The 16,114-nt window shown below is 46.5% G+C and overlaps 1 protein-coding gene and 1 pseudogene across 1 annotated transcript; both read right to left on the bottom strand.

Annotated features, from left to right (window-relative positions):
* Positions 1–12: 12 nt before the first annotated feature.
* On the bottom strand, positions 13–5,723 carry LOC136511794 (probable protein phosphatase 2C 52). Its single transcript, XM_066505816.1, has 9 exons — positions 5,494–5,723; positions 4,621–5,407; positions 3,069–3,196; positions 2,898–2,996; positions 2,658–2,816; positions 1,929–2,015; positions 1,723–1,814; positions 1,548–1,622; positions 13–474 (listed from the first exon to the last, which is right to left on the bottom strand). The coding sequence occupies exons 2-9, from the start codon at positions 5,382–5,384 to the stop codon at positions 283–285; spliced, it is 1,596 nt and encodes a 531-aa protein (XP_066361913.1). The 5' UTR covers positions 5,385–5,407; positions 5,494–5,723; the 3' UTR covers positions 13–282.
* Positions 5,724–7,816: 2,093 nt separating this feature from the next.
* On the bottom strand, positions 7,817–15,536 carry LOC136511355 (disease resistance protein RPS2-like; annotated as a pseudogene).
* Between the last annotated feature and the right edge of the window lie 578 nt (positions 15,537–16,114).

Below are 16,114 nucleotides of genomic sequence, written 5' to 3' on the forward strand. Positions count from 1 at the left end.
ATGGACCCAGCATTTAGTAACTCTCATCGATACAACAGCAACTACAAGTCTACAGCAAGGCCGTATAGGATGATGAACAGACGATAAACATGCAAATGGGCAGCACTGCCACCGGTAACCCTACTGACCGGAGAACCAAAATTAAGGGCATATATAGACAGGCAACGAACATCAACTCCTTTTCTTAAGTACCAGCCGCGGGGGCCACCATGGATGGGGCCAGCAAAATCCGGCTCAAGGTAAAAGGACCCCAACAACACGTATAACCAGCAACAAATGGAATCAACTCTTGTCGCCTGGAGACGAGGAGGGGGAATCGCCGCTGCCACCGCCACTGATGCCCGGCTTGTCATGCTGGAACTTCACCACGATGCACGTGATGTTATCGCCGCTCCCGCGGGAGAACGCGGTCTCTGTCAGCTTCCGGGCTGCTGCCTCGGGTTCCTCCTCCATCTTCACAAGTGAAACCGCATCCTGCGCGAACAAGATGACATGGTCAGTCAAGTATCATAAGAAGGATTGAATGCACCATTAGCAAGACGCCCAGTAAGGGAAGCTCTAGATATTTTTTCCCGACACGAGAAAACCCAAATTTCATTTACAGCAAGGATCGTCACAGCAGTACATTCAAACAATACTAACGCACACAATACCAACATCTCTGAGCACCAAGGGCTCTGCAGGTGAGGCAACACCGCAAAACCACCAAAAAAGCTACACGCTTAAACCACCTCAACATACAACACACTCAGATATCAATGCCAGCAGTTGAAAACAAGCTCAGATCCTATTGTTCTGAAAACACACTAAGATACCTACAATTTTGTTTCTACAATGTGCAAACGATTACAGCCAAGCCAAAAAAAATTCCACTCAAACATGAGGGCGCTTTTTATATCTGAAAAAAAACCACTCAAACAATTTTTCAAACGATTAAAGGGGCGTACCCAGTGCAGAGAGCTCCCGCTCTGTGCGGGGTCTGGGGAAGGGTGTCAGTGGCAAGCCTTACCCTCGCCTGTGCAATGCGAGGAGACTGCGACTCGAACCCGGGACCTTCCGGCCACAGGCGGTAAGACTCTATCGCTTGCACCAGGCCCGCCCTTCAATTTTTCAAACGATTATAGCATAATATTTGAAAGATGTCTAATAAAATCCAATCAAATTTATGCGCTTTTTATACAATAGTAGTTATTCTAGCCAATACAACAAAGAATCACTCTAATTGCCAAGAATTTGCATAACTTTTGTGCCTCTAGATATTATGCAAAATGGAGGTAGTAGAACGTATAGATTGGTTGCTGTAAATGCAGCGGGGAAAAGAGGACAAAAGGAGGAGGGGGGGGGGGGGGTAAGGTGTTCATGGAGAGACAATGAAACCCTTTGCTTATCAGGACATCACACACAATTACAATAATCTATAATTTTATATTTCAGGCCATAGATCCATCTAAGCTCCAAAGGCCCAACAAAAGTTAGAATTACTCCACTACGCAGATGCTCACGAAGAAAGCACAAAAGAAGTGATATCCACGCCTCTAAAAACTAACCTCATTCGGAACCACATCCCACAGCCCATCACTAGCTATAATTAGGAACTCCAACTCATCATTTATTTCTTGTTCCTGACCCAAAAAAAAACGTGAACAGATTAGGCCAACAATGCCACAGATTACATATAAGACATGAAACATCAGTATTAAAATAAGGTGCAGATCAAGTTACCTGAATCTCAGGGTCTGCAATAACAAATTGTTTTAAGAGACGGTTGCCAAATGCCCGAGACATCGCAAGTACCCCACCTACCCTCCAAGTTCCTGTAGAAGTCAACTTGCCACTATGAGCAACAAGAATACAAGATCATGCCAAGGATCGTTTTGTTGAATCATGAAACATGTAAGTGTACTTGGTGTGGTTATTGTAGACCTTACCAGCCCACATAACTATCCCACCAGCACTCTCAATTCGTTTTCTCTCATCACTTCTGTTCGGCTTGTGATCTTCAGAGAGCGCAATAGCTGTGAAAAGGAGGCAACACGATGTTTTACAAACAGTTCAACATACATCTGGATTATAGACAAGACCTGCCACAGCAATACAGATATCCCAAGGATACAGGAAGAGAAATAATGGTGCCCATGATACCATTAAGAATTACTCGCACCATTTTGAGTTTATATCCATATTATGCTGTGTGAAATAACTTGATACATGCCCAACAAGCGATTCACTTAGAAACCGAACACTTAATTGGTCAGAGCAATAATATTTTACTATAAATACAGTATTCTTCACAAAAATTACGTTCTCAAAAACTAATTCAAGCAAAAATCGATCCGCCCTAAGGCATGTAATTTTGATTTCATTTGTAATGTTTTATTGAAGGTGACATACTGAGCAACATGTTTCTCACAAATTTTTCAACTTTTTACACAACTACCAGCTTAGAAAACTTTATAAATCATAATGTAGTATCATATCAATCAGTATAAACAAAGTCCGAAGTCACTAATGGTACTAAATATGCAATGATTCATCTCTTAAATTTCTGATATAGAAGACTCTACATGCTGACAAACTGGAAACAGACAGCAATCACAAATACTCAATGAACCAAATCATTTTCATCTAAGTGGCAGATAATTTCCAAATAAAAGCACCTTTGCCAGCCTTTGATATAACAGCCCTTGAGTCTCCAACATTTGCCACGTAAAGATGGTCACCAACCATCACTGCTGTTGATGCCGTTGACCCATCATCTCTATAAGTATTCCTTTCAGCATCCAAAAACTCTGAATCGGTCTTCCTATATGTTTCACCTGCAGGTTGCCATTAATCAGGTGACGACTGGGGGACTTAACGGTCAATGATAACTGTAAATGCTATGTGCAATATCATACTTATTGCTAATTTTGTATTTGTCATGAACTCCGGATGTTTCATGAGGTTCTCAAACAAGTGCTCCTTCAAATACTCAGCAGCACGTGAACCGCCATGACCTGCGAGAATATAAATGCTTTAGATAGATGCACTGAGAGACAACAGGAAGTCTAGAAGAACAAATCTCTAACCATCAAAAATCCCGAAGAGATTTATTTGTTTATCATCAATTTTAGATGATTTTATATCATAGAAATCTTCCATGCTTGCCCTTTTTCCTCTAAAACTTGAATATCCACAATTCAGCATTCCATCAACACTGCAAATCAGTCAAACACGAACAAGACTTATTGTCAATATATTATTGACAAAAAATCGCACATATCTATCATGAAATCACTAATAGGTTCTGATATATAAAAACTAGCTAGTAATTATCAACAAATGGCTCCTCCTCGAACAGAAAAGCAAACTATACATATCATTGTGTCTTATTGATAGAACGGACAAAATTGTATGAACAACTTGATACTAAGAACTGTCATTTATTTCTTACATACTTAGTTGAGAAATTCATATTCGAAACAACAATAAGGTCAGGATTTTGACAGAGGCATTTGTCATGATTAATACAGAATCTGAAAACAATAATGACTTACTAAGAACTAGTTTCTAATTTGTATTTTGTTGTCATGCATGTAACGTAAGATGTTCACCCTCATGATGTCTTTAATTAATTTGCCTTTGTTAAGTCAGAAATCTCTTGAGCATGTTGTACTATGACAAACGTCAAAATCTCATAGACACGACGTCAATCAAGCACATGGTGACATGGATGGTGTACCAGCATCTCAGGGATACGGTATAAACAAAATCATGTATTAGCACCACGTCTATTTTTTTACCTCAACATATGAAAAGAGTGGTCGAGCTAGCATTTTAGATCAATCTGTAGTTTGACTTATGAAGAAAAAAGTGATGCATCAAATTCATGATGTGCTACACAACGAGCATAGTTTTAGTATGATATGCAGCAGTTTCCGCATTTGATTTTGTTCCTGATGACATAATGTGCTATGAACTAACTAGCAGTTAGCAGAACTTTAATACATTATGCTTGTCAACAATTATTTTGGGTGCTGCTTTCTAATAGTGGCTCAAATTACAATTTGGGAGCTCTCTCAAAATCTTCTGTAAGCTTGAGGTCATGGTCTACTGGAACTATGTGCAACTGTAAATATGGAAACCGATGTGATATTTATGCTTATAAGGACCCACAAGCCACGTTGGGTGCATTTTTAGTGACGATTGCTGCCCTTTCATATAACCATTTGAAACAAGAAACTATGGATTACTAATTTAGAAGTGGTGTATATTACAGTTAAAGCTATTTTCTTATTTGCATGGCACCATATTAGAATTAGCATCCGTTATGGTGGAATTTGTTAGCACACCAGCTCATAAAAACTAAAATTAAACAAGGATAACCACCAAGCTACCATTCTAAATACAGTTCTGGATAAGATGGTTCTCAGGAAGCTACATGGAGAATGCGCATTCGACTACTATCTGAAACGCTAAAAGCGCCAACATCTATTTCATTTAGTGTATTATAGACTATTTGATCTTGTCCGCATGCAAGCTACATGGCAGATCTAAATTAAATGAACCAATGAGACCGCCAATAGAACCGATCGTCTGAGACGTCAGCTGCAAAGAAGGGCATTGGGCAGCAAGCGTTACCTCTTCCATCCTCCGCTCATGTAGCCGACCTCATCCACCCTCTCCCGCTCCTTCTGCCTTTCCCTCTCCTTGTCCCTCTTCTCCTTCTCCGCCCTCTCCCCATCCTGATCCATCTCCCTGGGAGCCTCCACAGCTAGCACGGCAGAAGCAGGAGGAGGAGGAGAGGCAGCCTCCTGCTTCGTCTCCCCTCTTGCCACAGCGACGGACGAGACCTCGTCCTCCTCGTCCGGATGGGCCTCCAACTCAGTGCCCCCCACAGCGACGGCAGGCTCTGGCGACACCTCCATTCCTCCGTCCTTCACCTCCATTTCGCCGCCCTCCACCTCCACCTCCATCTCCTGCACCCCTGCCGCCGGCGCGGACGACACCTCCACTTCAGCGCCCCGCATCGCTGTCTCCGCGGACAAGGCCTGCTCCGCCTCTGCATCCACTAACTCCTCCTCTTCCACCTCGCTGGCTCCCTCCTCCTCTTCCTCTTCCTCCTCCTGCTCCTCGCCTTCCGGCACGGCGTGAGCAGGCGGCACCCCTCCGGGCCCCACCATCATCTTCCCCCCGGCACGGAACCGGCGGTGCTTCAAGGGGTGGCGCACGCCGAGGCGCTTGTCGTGCGGCGTCGGCCTCGCCGAGGGCCTCGCGCTGACCACCACCACCACCGGCGCGGGAGACGCCTCCGACGCCGCCACCACCGATGCCGCCGACGCAGTGCTCGCCGCCGCGGTCTCCTGGTCCTGGTCCTGGTCCTTCACGGCACCATCGCAAACCATCTAACTCGCGGCGGGCACAGACCCTAGCAGCATGAGCATGAGCAGCAGCAGCAGCATCAGATGCGAACGAGCACGGCGCGCCGGGGCCAATGGGGGGACGGGGGCTCACCTGCGGGATCCAATCGGGCGGGTGCGGAGGCGACCGGATCGGGAAGGCGGTGGATCTGCGTGCGATGGCCCTGGTCCCTGGATTTGAGTGGGAGGTGTGGGGCGGTGGGTGTGAGCTGGAGGGGAGGGAGGGGAGTGATCGGGGGAGGGAGAGAGGTGAGGTGAGAGATCGGATGAAGCCTGCCGCTGGCGCTCCTCCTGAGAGAAGAGAAGAAGAGGAGAAGACAGAAGCGCCCAGCACCACCTCCCACCCTTCTCTTCTTTTCTAATAAATATTATATTATAATACGTATTAATATAATTGTTATAATCGTTTTGTTTGATCTAACTATTTATTTATTTTCTGCTTTTTTATATGTGCGTACGCGGCTCGAGGCGTGAGCACCTGGGACTCGGGCGACGGGTGGGGTGTGGGAAACTCGGGACTGACGTGTGGGACTGTGAGCCATGGGGTCCAGGTGTAAGAGACACAGGAGTACTGCGTTTGGTTGGGAGCGTCAGGGCGGCGTGGCCGGGGTTGCCCACGGGATCCGCGGCGCCTGCTGGAGGCGTCAAGGGGTAAAATGTGTGTTTGTCAAAAAAAAAAAAAAAAAAACTGGGTGATTTGTGTGGGCCGGGATTTACGTATGAGCCATACATCAGGAATGTCGAGAGACGGCCCAACTGCACAAGGTACTGTTGCGTCATGCCATGTGATCAGCCTGTCCCTGTCAGTTTCTGCCCATTTTCTTATACGAAACAAAACATGGTGCCATAGGAATTCTGCAAAAGTTGTAAGTTTTCAAAAACTACGAAACATATATAGTGCACCTGTATATGTTCACCATCATACCAATTAAGTTCATTAACTAACTAATTCATTTTTCACTCAGGGGCAAAATCGTTATTTGACCCTTGATTTAGCACGTTAAGTCCCAAAACTAACGGAAGTCAAAGTAACTAAAGATCACTTTCGGACCAAATAGGTAAGTTCAAAAATAAAAAAGGCCAACAAAGTAGGCCAAACTTTTTTCTAGGACAAAATAACTATCTCTTTCTTTTTTTTTTTTTGAAACGAAATAATTCTCTCTTTCAGAATTGCAATGAATTGGTTGCACCTGATATTTCCCTTATGAATTCGAGGATAAATTGCTACCTACCTGTGTTCGGCTCAAAATATAAGAGCATGAATTATAGAAAAATATTGCAGAAAAATGTTTTTCATTGAAAAATGTAAACGGGTGTCAACATGATGATGCTAGAACTTAATTGGTATGATCTAATGTGCTTTAGTCCCTACATCCCAACACCTGGTTTTGATCCAGAGTCAAGTGCGTCAGGGTTTCTCGAACTTATTCATGGTGTCATCTAGGTACTGGAATTACTCCCCTGTTCTAAATCATAATTCACTTTGACTTTGTTTGAAATCAAATTTCTCTAGTTTGAGCGAGCTACCTTCCGTTACTAATCCTGAGTAAATAGAACAGCGAGAACTAAGAAATTATACCATTCTCTCCACGGACAGCAAATAGGAACGATCACGTCAACCAAAAAAGAAGTTAATATTAGTTTCAGATTGCTTTACAGTCAGAGAGTTTTCAAGCTGGAACTGAAACATCGTCAGAAAACAAAAGCCCCAAGAGTTTGGTGAACTGAAAAATGAACTCTGACCACCTTCCTGTTTCTGAAACAGCACAGTAGCACAGAAGCCATCCTTTCCCTAGAATCAGGCCACTTAAGGGCCCCTTTGAAACACAGGAATTTCACAGGAAGGAACGGGAAAATTTCCCACGTTCCAAAGGGGGCCTAACACTGCATCCATTTTTCTTTCCTTCAGACTGTAAAGAACATCAGCGTGACAGAGTTCCCCTTCATAAACAGCAACAATCCATATTTCAGGAGAAAATGTGCTAGCATGTCAGTAAACTTCAAATCGAGAGGGAGTATACACCGAATATTACCCTTTCAAACCTGATGGGGAGCTTTTTAAAATCGCCAAAACCAACTGAGTAAATGCTCTAGAAGTTATATCAGATACATTGAAGAAATTGCTCTACGTTCAGTCAGGGACTCGGGGTAGAACTCAACAACACTATGAAGCACCAACATTCAGTTTCTGAACACGAAATTTGCTGGCAAAGGCCATTCCCAGCATTCAAGGTGGAAAGAATCTGTAATTCCTTTTCACCTTGTTTCCACAGGCTTTCCACCAGGAATGGTCCTAAAATCCATTGCTATATCCAGTCAACAAAAATTCTCCACCCCACCATGGTTATCGTCAAATCCAAACAGATTCAGAGAATGGGAGCTCAAGTAACAGATTGATCACAGGTTGCTAGAAAAAGTTACTGTGAGCTTTTCACTGAAGCAGAGAAGGCCGATTTGTGGTTCTCATTGTCCCATTCCAGCGCATTCCACCACCACTGTGCGCATTGGAGTTCTCTCAGGGATCCTGCCACCAGCTTGAGCTTCTTGAGCTTATCGCATCTAACAACTTTGAGTTTCTCCAGATGTGGGAAATCCATTGTAATATTTTCTGGGCTTATACTCCTCACCCTTGCCAAGTTTTCCAGCTCTAATTCCTTAAGGTTTGGGAAGATAGTCTTGATAATGGGTTGTTGGCTTGACGCTCCCTCACCCGCCATCCTTATATCTTCGCTGAAGTATACAAGATGTTCAAGACTGTTGCAGGATGAAATTTTCAAGGAACATAATTGCTCGAGAGTGCCACACTGCCAGACAGGCTTCACCTTAGGGAGGTCATGAAGGATAGTTTGGAGAGAAGGCAGAAGTGCCACTGGCTTGGCGCGCTCTAAGCTCTTTAGCCTGATAGCGTTCATTTTCTTGGTCAAGGTAAGGGAACCAAACCAATTGTCAATGTCCACTGGTACATTTGGCACATCTATGGGCGCGTTTGCGACCCTGGCCCGGAGGCCCGGCTGCGTCCGTGGGCTGCAAGTTGCCATGTTTGTGGTCGATGGCTCACAAGCGAGCCTGGCTTCCCAGAGCCAAAATCGACCTCTCCGCCTGGCTCTCTGGAAACGACCGAAACCCTCGTTTCTTTGGAGCCGAGCTCGTGGCGGCGCACGCAGGCGATTTTGGGCGGCGGCGGGGTGGCTCGCGCGGGCTCTGGCGGGAAGGGGAAACTTCTTCGCGCGTGTCCCCGCTCTCCGCTCCCGCTCTGGCCGCCGCGCGCGAAGCGAAATGGCGGCGATTTCGCCGGCCTTTATATACGGGTTCCCACTCTCCACTCTCTCCTTTTTCCACTCGGTGTTTGCTCTTCCACCTTCCTCGTGAGAGACTGGCGGTGAGTTGTGGTGCGTGGCGGCAGCGGCGACCTCCGGCTGGTTGTGGGTTAGGTCACCGGCGTCGAGGTTCTTCGCCTCGTCCCCGCTCCGGCTGCTGCTGGGACTCCGTGGCAGCGGTGTTCCTCTTATTCTCCGTTCGCATCTGCTTCGTCTTCTTCCCGATCTGCATCCTCTACTTCCAGATCTGCCTCCTCTCCGTTGTTTGGACCCCGAGCCAAGGTGAAATCGACCCCCAATCTTCTTTTTTGTGGTGCTTCTTGAAGTTCTTAGGGTTTCTTGTTCGTTGCTGTTCATAATCTGTTAGGGTTTCATACTTGTTATAACTGCTTCATGCTCCTATTAGGGTTACTTGTACCTTACTGTTCTTGATCTGTTAGGATCATGATCTGTTAGGGTTGTTGATCTGTTTTAGATTAGTATTGTACCTTGCTGTTCATAACTGTTTGATGTAGTTGTTAGTGTTACTTGTACCTTGTTGTTCTTGATCTGTTAGAGATGTTGATCTGTTTCTGATTACTATTGCTCTGAGTTTTTTGTTCCATCATTGATCGATGATGTTGTCCAAATTTAGCACTGGGAGGCATCACATACAAGATGCAGCCGTGCTTTTGTTGGCATGCATTCATTTCACATTCATGTTGATGCCTAGCAGGGTACATTAAGCTGAAATCATGTTACATTTTTACATGCTTGTAGATGGATCTGTCTTTGAGCCGTGACATGCTGTGTAGGAAGGCAGCTGCCTTGACTGTTGTTATGATTACCTTTGTATCCACTAGGCTGAAAAGGAAAACCCCTGAACTTGAAACTCCACTGCCTGATCCTATAGCACTGGCCCTGGTTAGGGATGAAAATGAACAGCACAGACAGAGAACACTGAAAATGATATATAGTTTCACTAATTCAGAGTGTATTTCTATGATTAGGATTAAGAGAGCTGTTTTTTTAAGTTAGTGAGAACTTTTAGAGAGATGAGTCTTATCACTGATAGGGAGGGAGTGTCAGTAGAAGAGCAGGTTGCCATATTTTTACATGTTGTAGGGCACAACCAAAGATTTAGGGTTGTCCACCAGTCCTTTAGGAGGTCCATCCAAACTATCCACAAGCACTTCCATCAGGTGTTGTATGCTGTGAATGAGCTTAGGAATGAAATGATAAAGCCAACTAGCACTACCACTCACCCAAAGATTCTTGAAAGCCATACATGGAATCTATATTTTAAGGTAATTGTATACCCTGGGTTCATTAGTTACATTAGACCTGTTGCAATGACTGACCCATGCTGGTGCTGGTGCTGGTGCTGTTGCCCCTGTTGCAGCTGGTGCTGGTGCTGCTCCAGGTGCTAGTGCTGCTGCCCCTGTTGTAGCTGGTGCTGGTGCTAGTGCTGCTGCCCCTATTGCAGCTGGTGCTGGTGCTGGTGCTGCTCTAGGTGCAGTAAACCCTATTGATGTTGCTGCTCCTATAGCTGGGAATGGGGCTGTGAGGGCAATGAGGTGGACCAACACCACCTCTGGCTTTGTGCTAAGGAGGATGGTTGCCCTTGTTAGTGATGGTAGCAGGCCTGACAAGGTTTTCAAGGACAAAGATGTAAATTCTGTGGCCAAAGCCCTCAAGCTGTTCTGTGGATAGGTTGTTAGCCCAACTCAAGTGTACAATCACTTGAGGAAGTGGAGGCAGAAATGGGCTAGGGTGAGCAAATTGAAGGACCTTAGTGGTGCTCTTTGGGATGACCAGGCTCATGCTATCATGCTTGAGCAAGAGCACTACCTTGACCACTGCAAGGTAGCAGTTTGATCTCGTCTTTACCTTGACTACCTATATTTGCTTTTCTTAAACTACATTTGCCCAACTCTATAGGACCATCATAAAGATGCAGAGTTTCTTAACTGCCCTATTAGGTTCTACACTGAGATGGAGGCTATCTTTGCTAATGCCATGGCCACAGGCAAGTTTGCACTTGGGTCTGGTGAAGCCTTAGGGCAGAACCAGGCTGACAGTGTTGGTGCCAAGGCTGATGGTCCTCCTTTGACCCACACCACAGTTCCTAGTGAACAGGGAGGGGATAGCAAGGCCACTGAACTGCTTCCTACCTCCTCAGCTGCTGGCCCAAAGAGGAAGAGAGAAAACTTCTCTGAGGAGGAGATGCTCATGTTGACTAACATGTCAGATGCTGTGAACAATGTGGCCAATGCTCTTAGGGAGACTGGACCTGCCCATGTTGATGCCAATCTGTACCTTGTTGTGATGGAGATGCCTGGCTTCAGTGAGGAGGCATTTATTGTTGCCTACACCTTCCTTCTGGACAACAAGGCCCAAGGCAGGAGCTTTGTGAACATGAGTGATGCCCATAGAGCCCTTTGGCTTAGGACCTTCCTGGCCAAAAACTACTATGTGTAGTTCCACTACACATGAAGGGCTAGAAGGTCAGGAGGGGTTGACTATAGAGATGTATAGTTCCTCCACCCCCCCTCACTCACTCTCTCTTCTTTTGACAACAGGAGCTTTTGTGCAGTCTGTTTGTTCTTTTGACACCTGACCTTGATGGTGTAGTTTGCCTAGGAGGGTGGCTAACAATAGGCAAGGATTTGGGAACATTTGAGCCCTTGGCTGTTGGGCTAAACTTGGTATTGTAAGAAACTTATTTGTAGCCTCTGTTGGCTACTTTTTATTTGATAACTAGTTGCCTATTTGTGTTGTTTATGTCTCTGGTGGTAACTGTGTGATTTAAAGGCCTATGATGCATAAAACAAACATGAGGTGGCTACCTTATTCTTGTTTTGATGGTTTTATTGTGCTTTCTTCTTTATTTGCCTATCCTTCCATTCTACACTTATGCTCAGTTGTACTCCACAGCAATAACATCCTCTTATAATGGCTGATGGCAGTGAGTAACTGATCAAAAGGTCTGTATGGCAGTGAGTGCAACTGTTGTTTATTTGCCTCTTTATTTGGTTCTTACAATTCTTGGTAGCCACCAATGACTAAATAAGGAAAAAAACCCACCAAACTACTAAGCTGAGGCTAATTTTTTTATCAAGTAGTCGATGATGTTCATCATCATTCAAACTGAATGGTCGACTGAGGAATGTCATTCAGACCACTTACATGTTCTACATTTGGTTGGTTTCAGAGAATGCCTCCTTACTATGTGGTCTTTGAAGGGAAGAAACCTAGGATTTATTTTACATGGTATGAGTGTGCTAAGCAAGTGCTTAGGGAAGAAGGGGTTATCTATCAGAAGTACAACAACTATGATGATGCTCTTAGAGATTTTAATGCAAGGGTACCTCAAGAACCCTTGCTGTTACCAATTGATGCCCCTTATGGGGATGCATCAGCATCCCATGAACTGGTGACAGCTCAAGGTTCTGAAATCTATCCTTATTCACCTGGGCTGCAAGGCTGTTGCAAAAATGCTGTCATCTTGATCTTGTTTATGGTTGTAGTTGGTCTGTCACTCAAGTTGTTCATGTGCCACAGCTGTTGTTTTAATTAGGCCGATGATGACATAATAGGATGACTGCATTAGCTGGCTACATGCTTTCTGTTAACTTGTTGTCCTTCTCGGCTTGCCAAACTACTTAATTCTGCTACTATTCTTAATTTGCTTCTTTGATTATGCAATGTAGCCGGCAATGTATGTGTTGATTAAATGGAATTAGTCTGAGGCCTATGTCTTTTGTACATTTTCATTCAAAGTGTTTGCTTCTCTACTGATCATGCTGTTTTTCCTTCTCTTTGGGCCAGGCCGAGCACAGCAGCTGGCAAACACAATCTGTGCTCGGCAGTTGGTGGCGGTTGACGTTTGAGCCCGGCTGAGTATTGGGTCACAAACACCAGCTCGCCTGGGCCGGGCTGAATCGGTCCAGGTGCGCAAACAAGCTGCGTTGCAGCAGTTAGGGCAGGCCTGCCCCGGCCTGGTCCGTTTGGGCTGGCTAGGCCATGCTGGTCCAGGTGCACAAACACGCCCTATACGTCTCATACCGATAACCGAATCAGATGAACAGAGCTGCTCGTAGCTGTATTCACCTCCCGCAACGAGCACGTCCTCCAGATTGCAACAGCCAGTAATGTTGATGCGCTTCAATCTATTCATGTATCTCCAGAGGCTCCAAGGTGAAAACTGTAGGGTCTCCAATTCACTGCAGTCCTTTATGTGCAGATTCCGCAATCGCTCTGCAAGATAGGGAGACAGTGACAGCTTCTCCAGAGAGCTGCGCGTTTGCACAGCTATATCAAGTATATGCAGATTTTTCAAGCTCTCTAGTTCACGAAGATTGACGCCTTGCCCTTGCTCGGGTTGCATCTTGATTTTTTTTTCTTGAGCTACTTAGTTCAACCTCACGGTTGTCGACGTCGATCTAGCTGCTGTGGCAGTGATCCATACATAGGACCTGCAAAGCAGTAAGTAGGTTGAGCACACCGACAGCAACACTCTCGATGTGTACATTGGACAGCAGAAGGAACCTCAAATTCACCAGAGCCCCAATCCCATCTGGAAGGAAATGGATAGATGTGTCGTTGAGACAAAGATACTGCAGGGTGACAAGCAGTTTGATTTCGGATGGCAATGTGGTAAGCCGAGTACGTGACAGGTCTAGTAATCTGAGACAAGGCATGAAGCTAAAGAAACCGTGGCATATTCTCTCTAGAAACCGGTTGCTCTGAAGAAGCAACGTTTTCAGAATGGAGCACGTTGGTGTTTCATTCAGCTCGCGGATATCAGTGCGCGTCAACGATATCCTCTCTGCGCTGCTCCATCTCTTGGCCGGGGGTGCTGCACTTGTATGAGGACCTGTTTGGACTAGCCATTTGTTCTCCATCTTGCCACGATCTGCAGCTTCCCATAAGGCCATGGCGCGAACCATGGGGTGCATCTTAACATGGTAGTCACCGGCTGCTTCTAGTAGAGAGGAGGTCACCAGAATGCCAAGCATGTAATGGCCTTTGTTGTAGAGATTATCCATGTCATCGGTTGTAAAATCACTCACAAATCCTTCTGCTATCAAGCGCTCCACAAGTGATTCCTTGAGCAACTCTCCCGTGAACAGAGAGCAATACAGGAGGCAGCCCCTGAGGTCATCGTTCCACAGGTTGTCGTAGCTCCTCTTCAAGCTGGTGAGGAGGCTGTCCTTGAAGCACTCGAGCTGCCATGGGGCCAGATTGAGAAGTGCTTTGCAATGATCCCACTCCTGCGTCAACCTCTTGCACACCATGGCTCGTGCAACCGTCGTGAGCGCAAGTGGCAGGCCACCACACATTGACACCATGTCCTTAGCCAGAGGTCTGGTCTCCCTGCTCAGCACGCTGACCACCTTGCGCTGGAACAGCTCCCAGGAGTCGCTGCCATTCAGGCACTCCACCTTGATCTTCGCCGCCACTTCCATCTGGTCGCACAGTTGCTCGAGCCGCGTCGTGAGCAGAACCTTGCTGTTGCCCTGGCAGCCGGGGACAGGGACCCCGAGCTCATCGAGGTTCAGGGGCTTCCACACGTCGTCCAGGAGGAGCACGAAGTTCCACTTGTGGAGGTAGGTGAAGAGCGTGAGTGCCTTCTCCTTGGCGGTCCTGTCGTCGTCCCACGGGAGACCCAGGCGACCCATGATAGCCCTCTGGACCGCGGCCGCGCTGTAGTCCTCGGTGACCTCCACATAGATGACGAGGTCTGTGCCCATGGACACCGCGACCGCCGAGAGGAAGGTGTTGTTGAAGTGGCGCAGCAGCGTGGTCTTGCCGACGCCCGGCATGCCGTAGATGCCGATGACGCTCCCGGCATCCTCCAGGAAAGCATCGCGGAGCCGCGCCAGAAGGGGATCCGGGCTAATCAACGGGGTCGTCGTCACCGGGAGCACCTCCGTGCGGATGAACACGGGCGCGGCCAGCCTCTCAAAGGTGGATCCTTGCTCGAGCAAGCTGACGACTTCCGCCCGCGCATCGGCGGCCCGCTTGCCCAGGCGGTAGTACGCCCGCGGGGCTCGCCACCACCCGCCGACGGCGCCATGCTCCCTCTGCAGGTCCGCGACGATCTCATCCGCACGTGGCAGCGTTATCACCGACCTCTAGTCATCATTTTTAAAACTTTTACGAACACCAATGCATCTCCGTCTAATACGTCTCTGTTGCCCAATCTAGAGCCAACGGTAAGATTGAACGAGCGAACGGCATGATCCTCGATGCTCTCAAAAGGAGACTATACCAGAAAGAGGAAAAACATTCGGGCAGATGGCTCAAAGAGCTCCCAGCTGTGATCTTAGGACTGCGCACTTCATCTAGTCGCAACACCGGTGTGTCTCCATATTTTTATCTACGGCTCAGAGGACGTACTTCCCGCGGACATGGTCTTCCGAGCACCTAGGGTGGAACATTATAATGAAGAGAAAGCCGCAGCTGTTCGGATAGAGGACGTCGATAGGGCTGAAAAAAAACGTCGGATCACTTGCATTCGTACGACTAAATACCTAGAAAGTCTACGAAGATACAACTATCGTAATATCAAAGATCGTTCATTTGCGGTCGACGACCTCATTCTCACACAAACTCTCCTCCCCTGCCACTGGCTTACCAGGTTGGTCACCTCCATCCCCTGCCTCTCCGCCAAGCTCACTTCCTTGTGCACGTCGTCGCGCTTGCTCTTCAACCACCTGGCCTCGCCCCGGAGCTGGCCGACGTGGTACTCGCATCGCACGCAGTAGCCGGGCCTGGGAACGAGGGATGGAAAAAATTGGAACACGTTGCCGATTAGGGAGATTAGGAACTCCATCGTGGAGATGATTTGATGGACAGCGATACTGGTAGCAGGATTGAGCAAAAGAAGCACCACAACTCAGACTCGGAAGAAAGGAGGACTTGCTGAATGAAGCCAGAGAAAGAGGGCTAGAACTAGTCAACGGTCAACGGTCAACGGATTCATGTGGAGTGGTCGTCTTTTCCTATGAACCAGCAACTCGATTGCTCCGTCCTGATTTAGGAACTGTTTGATACGAGAGCTCATTGTAAACTAGCTAACAAATAATTTTAGTGTATCTTAGAAGAGCAAGTTGGTGGATTAACTTTTTAGTCAAAATCAACTACTCCCTCCGTTCCAAAATGGAGGTAAAAAAAAAAAAAAACAAGGCGAGTTATAAATTAGAACAGATTAGTTAACTAGGTGTTTATCCAAACTGACCCTTAGATCATGTTTGATCCATACCTCTAATAGCTTGCTGGATAATAGCTAAGGGCAGTACCAATTTTAAAATCCACAGTATATGTATTATTAGTTTAAGTAGACACTACATATAGAAAACTGCTCTATCCGTTCTAAATTACAAGTCGTTTTGACTTTTTTGGTATCAAAAT

This window comes from Miscanthus floridulus, chromosome 16, assembly GCF_019320115.1.
Source record: "Miscanthus floridulus cultivar M001 chromosome 16, ASM1932011v1, whole genome shotgun sequence".
Classification (NCBI taxonomy): Eukaryota; Viridiplantae; Streptophyta; class Magnoliopsida; order Poales; family Poaceae; genus Miscanthus; species Miscanthus floridulus.

Bases quoted from the DNA above. Each gene is read 5' to 3' on its own strand.
- LOC136511794 (XM_066505816.1), bottom strand. From the start codon at position 5,384: ATGGTTTGCGATGGTGCCGTGAAGGACCAGGACCAGGACCAGGAGACC. The intron at 3,197-4,620 runs GTAACGCTTGCT...ACTGATTTGCAG, and splicing joins ATGAGCGGAGGATGGAAGAG to TGTTGATGGAATGCTGAATT. The intron at 1,815-1,928 runs GTAAGGTCTACA...TGACTTCTACAG, and splicing joins TGGGATAGTTATGTGGGCTG to GAACTTGGAGGGTAGGTGGG.